General features: G+C 41.3%; 1 protein-coding gene across 3 annotated transcripts in view; it reads left to right on the forward strand.

Annotated features, from left to right (window-relative positions):
• Positions 1-13917, forward strand: part of NPAS2 (neuronal PAS domain protein 2) — a 99375-nt gene that overhangs the window by 59017 nt on the left and 26441 nt on the right. For all 3 annotated transcript variants that reach the window (XM_081002991.1, XM_081002989.1, XM_081002990.1), the window contains exons 2-7: positions 1050-1103; positions 5267-5415; positions 5710-5801; positions 8485-8574; positions 8888-9008; positions 10687-10800. In XM_081002991.1, coding sequence (XP_080859117.1) covers positions 1072-1103; positions 5267-5415; positions 5710-5801; positions 8485-8574; positions 8888-9008; positions 10687-10800 — 598 coding nt within the window. In that variant the 5' untranslated portion in view covers positions 1050-1071. The remainder of the gene's footprint in view (positions 1-1049; positions 1104-5266; positions 5416-5709; positions 5802-8484; positions 8575-8887; positions 9009-10686; positions 10801-13917) is intronic.

Here is a 13917-nt window from a genome sequence, read left to right on the forward strand (position 1 = left end):
TCTTCTTCTTCTCCTTCTTCTTCTTCTTCTTCTTCTTCTTCTTCTCCTTCTTCTTCTAACTCAGGGCTTAATTTTGCATCACTGATAAGGGATAGGCAGCAGCTTGATTTGCTACTGAAAAATATTCAGGGAGAGTACAGTGGTCATTTAGTAGCTCAAAACAATAGCAGTTATGGTGGATGTATTTATCGTGTTTTAAATATTCTATTGGGAGCCGCCCAGAGTGGCTGGGGAAACCCAGCCAGATGGGCGGGGTAATAATAATAATAATAATAATAATAATAATAATAGTAAATTCCAGGCTGGTATGAAACACTATTTCTAGCTTGTCTTAGGGCTTATCCACACTTCCACTGCTTCCCCCACTCTGCTTTTTAGTGCTCACTTGGAGCAAACTACAATTCTGATTTTTCCCCAGATTGCCATTTATTCTGATTTAACGCTAAAGAGCAGCTTTTCCCGGGGAAATGAGCGGACCAAAGGGGAAACTTCTTAGAGCATTGCCTAGATAGTGCAGGTAAATCAGAAAACTGCTCAATCACGTTTGTGGTTTCTGGACACAGGGCAAGCGGAAGTGTTGACAAGTCATTAGTTGTACTTCGGAGAGATTTGAACAGTTTTTCTTTAATTAGATAAGCTTGTTTCAAGCACACCGGAGTCTTTCACTGCCAGTTTTGGGAAGCCAAGGCTCCCCAGCATCTCACCTTAAGTTAACCAGGAGCTTGTTCTTCCCTGGTGCCCAGGTGGCCTCACTGCTGCTGTGTTGCAAGCAGCTTTTGTGTTGGGACCCTTGAGAACAAGCCAGCTGTTGGGAATGCTTCAAGATGCCTATGTGGAGTCCCTCTTCACCCTGTTCGCTTGCAGAGGATTGCAGTCCAAATGTTGGCCAAAACAAGCAGAGAGAATGATGAATCATAGAGCCACTGGCTTAAAATACATATAGGTGTCGTGATGAATTAAGTGAAGCAACAATGATTCTGTTTGAAACCTAACCTTTCTAGAAATCTAGTGGAAACATGTGCTAAAGCTACCCTGAATTCTTTCAACAGGAAAAGCTGCTTAGACAATCTAATGGATGAGGATGAAAAAGACAGGGCAAAGAGGTGAGTACCCTCTCCCCTCTTCATCTCCTTTTCCTTCAATACTGGGAATTGTCAGCTTCATGAGAGCCTAATTTTAATGCATAACAAAGCTATTTTACTCTCTCTGTCTCTCGTTTGACCAAGCTAAGGAGAAAATAAAACCTGGCGCAACATGAAAAACAGCTGAATCTCAAAACACGTGATTCTTCTTGCCATGCTTTAAAAGCAAAGGGCCATGGGAAGCCCTTCCCGTGTCAAATGCTGCACTTGGTTCCCTTAAGAGAGACTAGAATCTGAAGTGAAACAGAGACACCCACGGGCAATGTTCGTGCTTCACATGAAACACATCTTTCTAGTACTTTAAAAGCACCTACAAGAACCAACAAAGGAAAATGTTAAAAGGCAGGTTATCTGTGTCTTAATTACCTGAAAAACAGTACAGGGTAAATGGGATGCAGGTGCTTATTTTAAAACAGATTCAACTATCTTCCCTGCAGTAGACTACGTCAGGCACTGCAGAACTGAGAAAGCAATCCTGGCTGTGAACAGCGGACAGGAACAGAGCTGTGGACCCACCACTGTATCTTAAATCCCCACTGCTTGTGCCTGGCCAGGATGGAAGCTGGCTGGGTGGCCCTTATTTTCCACTTTTTTTGCTGCCCGACTCCTCAGGATTCTCTCCAGCAGATCCTTTGCTGGCCCTGCTCTGTGCCTGCCACTGTGATGCCCCATTTCAGGGCCTTGTGGTGGCTATTGTGGCAGGAACACCACCAGCAGTAGCCTTTGCTCTGTGGCACTCTTGGCAGGTGCGGGGGGGGGGACACTCCCGGTGGCAGAGCCTGGCGAAGGAAGGAGCACCTCCGCCTCTTCCTAACCCCCTTCAACAGTACAGGTATAAGGGGTTAGGAGTGTTCTGCAGTACCAATCCAAATACCTTCCAGTGGCCATGACTAATCTGAATAAAAAATAAACACACGTAAAGGGATGTCACGCCACAGATAATAGTCTCTATTTAGATCTCTGTGTCTCCCTTACAGTTCAATGCTATTTTGTCCAAGGTCTTCTTTCTGTTCTTTTTGGCCACCAGAGCAAAAACAGGCGGCTTTGTGAGTCGCTGAAGCGTTTACATTTCTAAGAAGCCAGATGTCAGGGACTGGGCAGAGGCGGAGTGGTGGAGACCGTCTCCCCAGCTTGACCCTTCCAGGGAGGTGGAAGAGGGAGACAGTTTAGATTTGCAACAGGGGTTGCAAAACAGGTCCCAGCTCAGAGGCAGATGAGGGGAAAAGCTGGAAAATAATGGGAGAGAGGGAGAAGGAGGAGGAGGAAGCACCAGGGCGGCGACAGCTGACAGACAGTGCCTTTAGAAAGCATTCCAGACCCCCACTCTCTCAGAACCCGGTGAGCCTTGAAAGTAGGAGAGCAAAGAGCTCAAAGACAGAGGACACTTATTAGCAACCATAGAAGAGACGATGCGATTGACGAATGAGGAAGTGGGAGAGACGGGGGGGGGGAGGAGTAGAGATTTACTCGGGACAATGCCGTTATCCAAGGGGCTGGGTTCTATAGCCCCTCTCTGTAACTACTGAATAAAAAGCGGATGGTAAGAAACATTTCCTTGTTTTTGTACATTCCTGGGCAACTGGCCAGGAGTTGCTGGCAGCAGTCTTGACACCATAGGGCCTTATCTGCTGCAATGAGACATCTTTCCTGTATGGGCAGTAGGGTGAGAAATCATCTCCTGGGTCCAGTGTATATAGTAAATAGTGCAAGATGTCTTAGGATTGTTCTGTAAAAAAAGGAGCGGTAAAAAACCAAACATCATCATACAGCACCGTCATACTTAATATTTGTATAGCACTTTCGGGGGGGGGTCAATACACTGCACATGCGTTATATAAGTGCAGTCCTTTCAACCCTCCTGTTATGTAAGTCCGCATTATTGCCTCCTATATTGCAGATGTGACTGAATCCTACCTGCAAAATAGTGAAAGTCTGGATGTGCCCTTAGTCTTTCCTCCACTCTTTTCAGTAGGTAGAGACAAAACTTTGTAGGGGGGCATCTAGTATTTTAATGAGGATTGAATTCTAAGCCCTAGGTGGGAGACAGGATAAGGCTGGGGCTGCTCTAGCATAAAGGTTTTCAGAAAGTTGCTTACAGCAACAGTATACAACAGGCAAATGTAATAAACAAGTATTGTTTAAGAGGTGATTCATCTCTTATGGGGAGAAAACTTAGGTGAGCTCTTCTGTATTGAAGGAAGATGCATTAGAATGCTATACTAGGTAAAATAACTATATTCTGGTCAGGGACAGACCAGAGGGGGGAAATTAAAAGCTAGGGACACAGAAAATGCTCTCTGTATCAGGGGGACATTACATATTTTATATTGTGCCTGAAATTGGCACAAGTATCCGGTATTACATGCTGGTACAACAACAACACTGATAAATCCACACAAAGGAGATTGCTATCATCTCATTTGGGGTGCCCGAGGAAGTGTAAAAGATTGTTGAAATGAAAGGCTATAATAACTGTCAGATCTGACTGGCATCTGGAGTTTCACAGCAGCTGTTTGCTAGTAGTTTTCTCTCTCTTCCTGGATACTTTCTCATTTTTGTGAAAACAGGAGATTAATTGGCTTATACAGAGCCTTAGATTGCATCTGGTTTAGTTTTCACCATGATGCTTTTCTTTAATGAAAGAATTTCTAGTCTGGCCACTATTTGATTTAGCATCATCTCTTTTTTAGTTTCTTTGTTCCCTGCAGCTTTCCTCTACTAATATAGGTCATGCTATTCTGCTGCTTAGATCAACTGTCTTTTTTTCTAATCTATGTGTTTTCAAGACACAGAAGCCCACTATTCCATATGAAAAAAGAGTGTGCTAGATAATGTGCCGAATATGGGGTGAATAAGTGCATTCCCTTACAGTCGACAAGCAAGATTGGGCATAAATGATACAACTAGATACAGGAACTTGAATTCAGCTTTCTTTATTCATGCTTATTATTAACGCATGGGCATGAGCCTTTTCCTTTGTCTTGTAGTAATCAAATAAACAAGAAACACCCATTTGCCATTCTTTCTTACTGGAAATACTTCTTGTGCAGGACAGCACACCCTATCTTGTTGAATCCTGACAAGACAGAAGTACTATTTGGGGGGGACAGTTGGCGGGCGGGTGAAGTACAGACCTCACCTAACACTCCCAAGTTTAAAAAGTGGAATGAGGTTTGGTCGTGTTAGCCCATGGGTAGGCAAACTAAGGCCCAGGGGCTGGATCCTGCCCAATCGCCTTCTAAATCCAGCCTGTGGACGGTCCAGGAATCAGCGTGTTTTTACATGATTAGAATGTGTCCTTTTATTTAAAATGCATCTCTGGGTTATTTGTGGGGCATAGGAATTCATTCATTCCCCCCCCAAATAGTCCGCCCCCCCCACAAGGTCTGAGGGACAGTGGACCGGCCCCCTGCTGAAAAAGTTTGCTGACCCCTGTGTTAGCCGCTGAATGTGGTGGTCGAGCAACTTTGGCAATAATATTATTCAGTGTCAATCTAGTGTAGCGTCTAAATTTGTAGAGCAATCCAAACTATAGGAAGCCAGTGTAATTTATGCTGGGGTAAATTATGCCAGCCCAGTGTAATTCATTCTTTCCAAGCTCTGGCAGACAGAAAACAGGTCTTTAAAATAGAGTTTGACTTGTGCTACTCTTTTTGCCAGTGGGTTGCTATGTCATGTAACATTTGGAACAGGAATGGTCTCCTCCTGCCACCCCTCTTTTTCGGAACTTGCTTCAAGCTGAGCTGGCTGAGGATGGAGAACCTAGACCAGTGTACCTGTGGTTGAGATGGGGTAAGGAACGTAGGCTCAGCCAGAGATCCACTTATTCCAAACCTCCCTCATCCTTGTGGTTCTTGGGTTTGGGCTGCTCCCCAAGTTTATCTTTTCCTTGTAGTACATCTCCTTTTGTGATCCCTGAGAAAAGACAGCATAGCTTTAGAAAATCTTATTTGTTGTAAAAATGAATATAAAATTACATGAAGAACTTTTGTTTTATGTCAGCTTTCTTTGCTTTTCTTAGTGATGAACCATAATGAGAAATAATTTTGAATAACCACGCTCTGTGTGTGTGTGTGTGTGTGTGTGTGTGTGTGTGTCTATTAACAGTTTTCTCCTGTTTGTAGGGCTTCACGTAACAAGTCTGAGAAGAAGAGGCGTGACCAGTTCAATATCCTTATCAAGGAGCTCAGCTCAATGCTTCCAGGAAACACCCGCAAAATGGACAAAACTACAGTACTTGAAAAAGTCATTGGCTTTCTTCAGAAACACAATGGTAGGTAACAGAGCCATGCCCACTTATTCATCCAATTACTGTCCTGGGTAATGGTGAGGCTTCTTCAAACAGTCAAAATTTCATGGTCGAAGTTTTCCAAGATAGATGACTGTCCGTTTCCAAAATTATATAGTTCCTCCAACAGGTCTTTCCACAGACTTACAACCATCTAGAACTATTAACAGAAGTCGTGTTCTTTTTTTTTGCCTAAGAAAGTTCCAGTTTGCCCCTCCCCACCCCCATGTTGGATAACATATTGGTAGATATATAACAGAAATGTTTTCATTTGTTTAGAATTCTCGACACAAACAGAGATTTGTAACACTCAGCAGGAATGGAAGCCTTCCTTTCTCAGCAACGAAGAATTCACCCAGCTGATGTTAGAGGTGAAAAACTCAATTTTTGCAAAGTTGTGAACGTGTGTGTTCTTCCAATGTAAACTGTGGCTACAGCCCTGCAAGCCATATAATTTTCACATGTAGTTCTATAGGTCGATAGAGCTCAGCAAGAGAGGAGAGGGAATCAAAACCACAGCTTGTGCTTACTTATGTCCATGCTCATTGCTTGATTGCCTTCCTGGCTTTCATATTAGGCAAGCAAACGCAAGCTGGCTTTTGCAAAATTATTGTTTTTTAATAGTTAAAATTTCATTTTAATGTTGTGTGCATACAACTCTGAACCAACCTGGGATCTTCTGGTGAAGGATGGATAATGATAATAATAGGCAACCCCACTAATTGGAAAGCAAGTGTAGGGAAAAATTCAAAAGGAGCTCACCTGGTGAAGTGTTGCAGTGTCGCTGCTGCTTAATAAGAAGGAGAGGTTGAGGTACAAGGATGTAGAGAGGTCAGTGCACCAAAGGAAGCAGTAGACACTACTCTGACCTCCCTGCCTTTCCTTCCCAGTAAGCAGCAGTGACCTCACTACCTCATCTGATGTAATTTAATGTTGAAAATAAAAATTCAAAGCTTGGAATGCTATACCGCATGCTTATTGGCATGTACTTTATATTTTCATACGAGGAAGAGGAGCATTTTCAATGTAGCACGCACGCAACAATTTTGTGTTCCAAAATGCCTTACACATTAGACTAGTCTTATAATCGACATTCCGTTAATAAATTGAGGTGGTGGGTTCTGTTACAGATTCACATAGATCCCACATTTTCAACGGGGCCAGTCTAAGCATGGCTATCTGGACACAACCCAGTAGCGTTTTAATATCAAAATGTCTGAAGGCCTATTGTTAGATACAGAGTAGATGTTCAGAGAATGTCTTTTCCAAGCCTGAGATGCCTCAGGGAAAATCCTGCAATACTGTTTATTTGCTTGCTTGTTTAATTTCTATACTCCCTTTATCCGAGAATCACAGGGCAGTTTACAATATAACAACACAAAAATAACAAATAAAAGCAATATCTCCCCACCCGGTATAAAAGGCCATAGATGGGTCAATTAGCCAAAGGCCTGGTTGAAGAGGAATGTTTTTGCCTGGTGCCTAAAGATATGTAACAAAGATATGAGCCTCCCTGGGCATTCCACAAGCGGGGAGCTACCGCAGAAGAGGCCCGGTCTCGTGTTGCTGCCCTCCAGACCTCTTTTGGAGGAAGCACATGAAGAAGGGCCTCAGCTGACGATCATAGGGTCTAGGTCAGTTCATATGGGGAGAGGCGGTTCTTGAGATACTGCAGTCCTGAGCCAGTCTTTGTTGTGTGGTCTACATATGAAATACAAGTGAAATTATAAAACTGAATGTTCCATCCTGGGGTATGAGTGTATTGATAGCAGTGAACTGAATTGCCTTGAATTCTCTTACGATGATATTATTAGTTGCTAACGTTTTTTGGAATTGCTCTTCTGTGTTTAAGCAAAATTTCTCCATCACTATGTTTGTTTGGCAAAAAAAGGCTTCACCTGCTGAATTTCTGCTTGGCTCACAGCTTGGCTCACAGCTGTAACCAGCTTGCTTTCGTACAAATGAGGCAGTTTCAGTGGAGTTTTTGCAGAAAAGTGGGCCATCCTTCTGTTGCACGAACTGTTTGCAAACAAAGAAGTAAAAATAGTGTCATGTTTGGATACACTGATAAGATTCTTCCATAAAATCCTAATGAGAACCCATCTGCAAAATGTATAATGTATTAAAGATAAATAAACTATTTACTCAAACAAATCTCCACTGTAACGAGCTCAAAACAGCTATCTCTGGAGGATTCTTTCTTCTCAAGATTTAAGTATTTCAAGAGTAGAAAAATGTGTTCTAGCCAAATGTGGACCATGAGCTTAATTAATGTAGCTGTCAAAGGCATCTCACCTTCAGTTCTGGGAGAAGTGAGCATTTACGGCTGCAAAGAAAAACTTGGGGAAAAGTGATACAAAAGAAGAAAGGTGTTGACTGTCCTGCTGGGTGGTTGAGGAAGGAGCCCTAAGTTGTTACATAGATTTTTTTTGTTATAGTCAATTAGGGAATGAGTAAATGATGTAATGAGACACTCTTTAGCTGTAATGAGGAGCTCTACAAATGCAGTCAGTAAGTGTCCAGAGGCTGTATCAAATTAATTTCTTGGGCCACTTTTGTGCATCCCACAGATTCTGACTGGAATTGTTTCTTTATATATATTTTTTAAAAGTTAAGGGTATAGTTGTGGTAGTGGCAGAAGCAGTTTAAAAATGCAAAAAAAAAATTGGGAACACAGAGGTAAGGAAAAAAGAGGAGGGGAGAATGATAAAGCTACCAGTGATAAAATTTCAATTGTTTCTTAGTATGAATAGCACCCTTTCCCTTAACTTTTCTTCAACATATTTCTTGTCTTTTCTTGAGTGTCAAGTGTGTAGCTGTGCGACCAGACAGACCAGCTCCATTTGCAACAGCTTCAAGTGCTGAAGGGCAATTAAACCCAGGCTCTTAGGAGACAAAACAAATCCTGTCTGATCTCCAAGAGCTTCCTTGGAGCTACAAAGTTGAAATAAGGAAATATTCTGTGTAAAAGGATTCAGCTGAAAGGTTTGAACCCCCAGTTTTCACCTAACAATGCTCCCACCCTTTCTATTTCTTTCTTCTTCTTTCTACCAGGCATTAGATGGATTTGTAATAGCTGTTACAACAGATGGAAGCATTGTGTATGTTTCTGACAGCATCACACCTCTTCTTGGACATTTACCCGTGAGTAGCTCTTGTGGTTCCATATTGAGGATCTCTGAATGAGAGTTCCTCACACTCAACAAAGGGATCTGGCTGTGAGTACAGCTAATGTAAAATCCTGGAACATAACATTTGAGAATTAAGAATGCAGACTTATTATACATACCAACTCAGAAAGGAGCTCTCCTGAGTTCCATGGGATTTTCAGGCCAAAATGTACTGCATGGTTTTTGTAGATTTGCATTTATTTATTTTTTTAATTGTGAAGTGATGGCAAAGAATAGGGATACCATATTTTGGTCATTTCTGTAATGGACACTTTTGTTACTTACAGTCTGACGTGATGGATCAGAACCTGTTGAATTTCCTCCCAGAGCAAGAACATTCAGACATTTATAAAATATTATCATCTCACATGCTACTGATGGATACTGTCTCATCAGAGTACTTAAAATGTGAGTATTACTTCTACTGCGTTCATGGGACAAAAATTAACAGGGCAGTATTAGTATCCAGGGACATGGGTGGTGCTGTGGGTTAAACCACAGAGCCTAGGACTTGCCGATCAGAAGGTCGGCGGTTCAAATCCCCGCGACGGAGTGAGCTCCCGTTGCTCGGTCCCTGCTCCTGCCAACCTAGCAGTTCGAAAGCACGTCAAAGTGCAAGTAGATAAATAGATACTGCTCCGGCGGGAAGGTAAACGGCATTTCCGTGCGCTGCTCTGGTTTGCCAGAAGTGGCTTAGTCATGCTGGCCACATGACCCGGAAGCTGTACGCCGGCTCCCTCGGCCAATAAAGTGAGTTGAGTGCTGCAACCCCAGAGTCGGTCACGACTGGACCTAATGGTCAGGGGTCCCTTTACCTTTAATAGTATCCAACTAATAGGTTTGGTCAGTGCAAGGATTTATGCTAGTGCAACAGAACTTTCCTCACCTCCTCCCTCCCCTGTGTATGCCCCTCACCCTGCTCCGATCTGCTGTGGATTGTTGCAGGAATCCCTAGAACAGATTTAGGGGGTGCACAAGGAGAGGAGAGGAGAGGAGGGGAAGTTCTGCTGCACAAGCATAAATCCTTGCCCTGACATATTAGTTGGATCCCACCCATCGGCTCTGAGATTTATTTATCTCTTAAGGGTCTGTACAGTACACTTGAAAGAATGCTTTGCTTGCAATGACATTACATATGTTTTTGGGAAAGAATAGTTCATGTATTATATTTTTTGTTTTGAAGCTAAGGGAACCGGTCCATAGAGAATTCTTCTTCTATGCAATATAAAATCTAGAATAATCGTGCTTATTGTACTAAAAAATGGGACTGTTCGCAGCTATGTTAATAATACATTGTTGAATCTTAAGGAAAATTGTTATTTTAGTTGGATATACATTTAAGGAGACTTTAATCAGATCCTGTTGTAGTCATCTGTTCATAAATTATTATTTTTATTATTATACATGAGAACTTGTGGAATTTTTTGCATATTGGTTTTAAAATCACAGTGCTTTGAACTATTAAAAGGGCAGGCATGGGAGAAGGATCAGGGATTACTAGTTAATAAGACAGATTCATTTTAATCAATTCTATCTATGGTTAACCTGTTTTAAAGACTAGCAAAATTATAATGGTATAAGCTTCCATAGTCTACAACCTACATCATCAGATGCATGGTGCCACAAGATACTCTTCTTATTTTGCTGCAGTGTAAGAAACTGTTTTAATTAAAAAAGATTTTTTTCCAGAATAAATAAATAAAGAATAATTTTGTTATGCAGGAAAAGGAAAAGACAATTAAAATTGCAATGTGAAGTTGATTTTTTGCATTGGATTGTTTGCAATCACATATACGTATATTAAGCTTGCGTGATTTATTTCATGGAATGGTACTGAAAAATGGGATTAAGAGTCAAACTCAATCCCTGGCTTTAAGTATGCATGAGAAATACCTATTTATAGTTCTGAGCAGCCTAGGTTTATGCAAAGATTCATCTAGCAGACTGTGGGCCTTTGTGACTACAGACAGCATTGTTGAATTCATTGCGGTTCTTCCATTTGTCTCATTATGTGAATCTCATTGCGTTTAGTTTACAAATAATATTTATCTTGTCTTTTTTGACATGTGTTTTTTAAAAATTCCAGCTGACGAAGATTTGGAATTTTGCTGTCATCTTCTGAGGGGAAGTCTGAACCCAAAGGAATATCCAACATACGAATATATAAAATTTGTAGGGAACTTTCTGTCTTACAGTCATGGTAAGTCTCAGCTATTCTGTAACTATAACCAGTGACTAAATAAATGTATATAGGGGGTTGAGCGTTCTCTCTGTGTGTGCATGCGCATTTCCAACATTAACAGAGCAATTTCAGACAGAATGACAACAACCAGTTGCTTAGACCACAATACCAAGCATTGAACTAGGTGGGATTTACTTATGAGTAAATATGGTTATGACTAGACTGCAAAGCTGCAGTTCTAAGCAAACCCAGAGCACTTGATCCATTTTCTTGTGTAATGAATGTGACTGTTTTACGCTTACTTGTGGAAGGTCCATCCATGCACCATCCTTCAAAGATCCACCTCTGTTGCAAGTACATAACATTTCCGTGAAATATAGTCGTAACATTTTCATTCTAGTAAAATGAAGTAGTCCTTCCGCATAGCACATTAATGGCTAGTGTGTTGTGTGTAGTAATATGCGCAGATGTCAGAGGCATTTCTTATTTCCTGTGTTATAACTAGTGGTGAGCAACACAGTTCCCCCAACCTGTGCCTGGGCCATTTTGGTGGTTGTTGTTTAATTTTAAAATTCTCTTGGTGCTGCATGTTCACATGTAGCCGCTGTGCAGGAGCACTTATCCAATGATTTCTTTTCTTGCAGCAAAGCTGATCATCCACTGCAGACATAGCCAACATGGTGTCCTCCAGATGTTGCGGGACTCCAAGTCCTATCAGCCCCAGCCAGCATGGTCTGTGCTCAGGGATGATGAGAGATGAACTCAACATCTGGAGGACACAATATTGGTTACTGCAGAACCACAGCAATGCTCAGCCATTTTATTTAGCTTTATTTGGGGTTCTTTTTAATGGTCTGGAAATTGTTCATTTCCCTTATCTTAAGCTGGAGCATGCAGCTAGCCACATTTTAAAAAGCCAGCAATAGCATATCTTTCTTCCCCACAGCCAGTCTTTCCTTTCCACACTTGAATGCGCACTCCATTGCACGAGATATTTCTCTAATGTTGCTGAAAATGAATGTTAGCACAAAGTCTAAGGTGAGGCTAAGCATTCTCTAGAAAGGCCCATTGAGAGAATTTAAAATGTTGCTGCATTCAGCTAGGAATGGTTTCAGCTCCTCTGTTGATGGGCATCATAGAAACCTAGAATTGCAGTGTTGAAAGTTCTGTACTATGCAGGATTCGGTCCCTTGCCTTAGTCAGTTATAGTTTACGTAGCAAGTAAAAAATTCCATCCTATCAAAGTATTCTTTACTGCAAGCTAGATTAACTTTGCAAAAATTCCTTATTAACCTGTGCTTTAGGATAGTTTATGGTTATTTCCCTCTCTTTAGCATAATGTTTGCGTAGACGTAAGAAGCTGGTGCTATAAAGGTAGGGGATTGCAGCCTAGCAGGGCATGGTACTATTAGGATGAGCTGTCCCTGTTGCTCACTTTCATGCATTTTCTTCTTCTTATCGCCTATTGTCTCTGTACAATTCTTTACAATCCAGCTGTAGTATTGAGCAACTGGTAGCACCTTGTGACCCAGAGGCACCCTTATTCCCATGCCAGTTCAGTAGGTCTTGGATGAGCTTCACAATGGAGATGTGTGTTGGCACCAGCATCTCTCATTGGCAACACTTATGGAAAGCTCCTTATACACATGCACAGAGAGAGAAGAGAGAAGAGAGGGAGTGGGAGACATCTCTCTGTCTGGATCCAAATAATTCTGTCTTCTTTCTAGTGCTTAGCAGTTTGCATCCACCAATTACTGAGATAATATTTTAAAATTAAGGATGGAAAGTTACAGGTATACATATATGGTCTGGGACATCCCAGTTGCTTCAGAAAAATATTGAGGTAGGTATGCAGACAGCATTAAAAAGAAAACACATGCCAAGCAATTTACAAATAACCAGAGGCAGCTGTTTTGTAAACCAGAACCAATTCACAGTGATCCTTGGCATACTGATGCGCTGTGGTTTATTAAAACGGACTGTTATAGGGTTAGAGCGGAAGTGGCGTAAATATCCCTGCCCCACTTCCTCAACACTGTGTGTTCATACAGTAGAATGTTCTTACTGAATGGAAAACAGCTTTGTATTTCTAATATGCACTAAAAGGCTGCTTTGTGGCAATATAATAATGAAAGTAATAATTTGTTTAATTACTTCCAACTATTTCTTGGATTTCGCTTCAGTTGTTTGCCTGAATTCTTTCTAGGAGTAATGTTTAAAAAGTTGATGATATTAGCTCAAATGGTCATATTGTATTCACACTGTGCTTGTCAGAACTCACAATTCCACAGTCCGCAAGACTGTATAAACCCTGCATAACTGGTTGGTGTCAGATCATATAACTAGCAGCATTTTAAAAAAAAATTGTGGTGAAGCATTCTTTTTTCTTAGTTTCATATGAATCTGAATTTACCAGTATAAAAGGACCATCTTATCACACCAATGCAGAAACCCCTTTTAGCCATTACATAAATGTTTAAAAGCATCTTTGTGATGCACAAGTGAAAATGGGCACAGTGGTGATGCAACAGCAAATACACAACTGCATTTTTTATGCAGATGCATTTCTGCATGAGAAGCGATATCTGTTTGGCTGTGTGTCTCTGTGAATTGAGCCTTTTTTCATCAGTCATGGCAAAATGAATTAAGATGTGAAATAATAGACAGGTACTGTTATTTGATGAAATAGATGCTGAATTCAGCGCGGAAACAAATGGAATATAATTTCGACATGAAAACAAGTGTTTTAAAAACTATATCCTCTAGGGGTTTTTTTATATAACCTTTTGGTTTCAGGCTAGCAGCCAGAATCTCATGCTGTGCTTTTTCCAGAATTGCACAACTCAGAGCGTAGGTAGCAGATTGCATATTTCAATACTCATGGGCAGGGCAGAAAATATATCTGCACACAATTAGCCTGTAATAAAGGAGATAAGTATCAGCCAGAATTGGATAGACCAGGAAAAACAGAATCATATTCCACAGCACTGAAAGTGACACATTTCGCTAATAGGGAAGTGGAAGCTTCTCCGAGAGTGGAATGAGACGTCATGGTCACACATTTCAAATCTGTGCTGTGCTGAAAACCTGTAAAGCTAGGAGAGATTTTCCTGGGGGGGGGGGGGAACGACTGAG

The sequence above is a fragment of the Podarcis pityusensis genome (genome assembly GCF_964106645.2).
Source record: "Podarcis pityusensis genome assembly, chromosome: 4".
NCBI lineage: Eukaryota > Metazoa > Chordata > Lepidosauria > Squamata > Lacertidae > Podarcis > Podarcis pityusensis.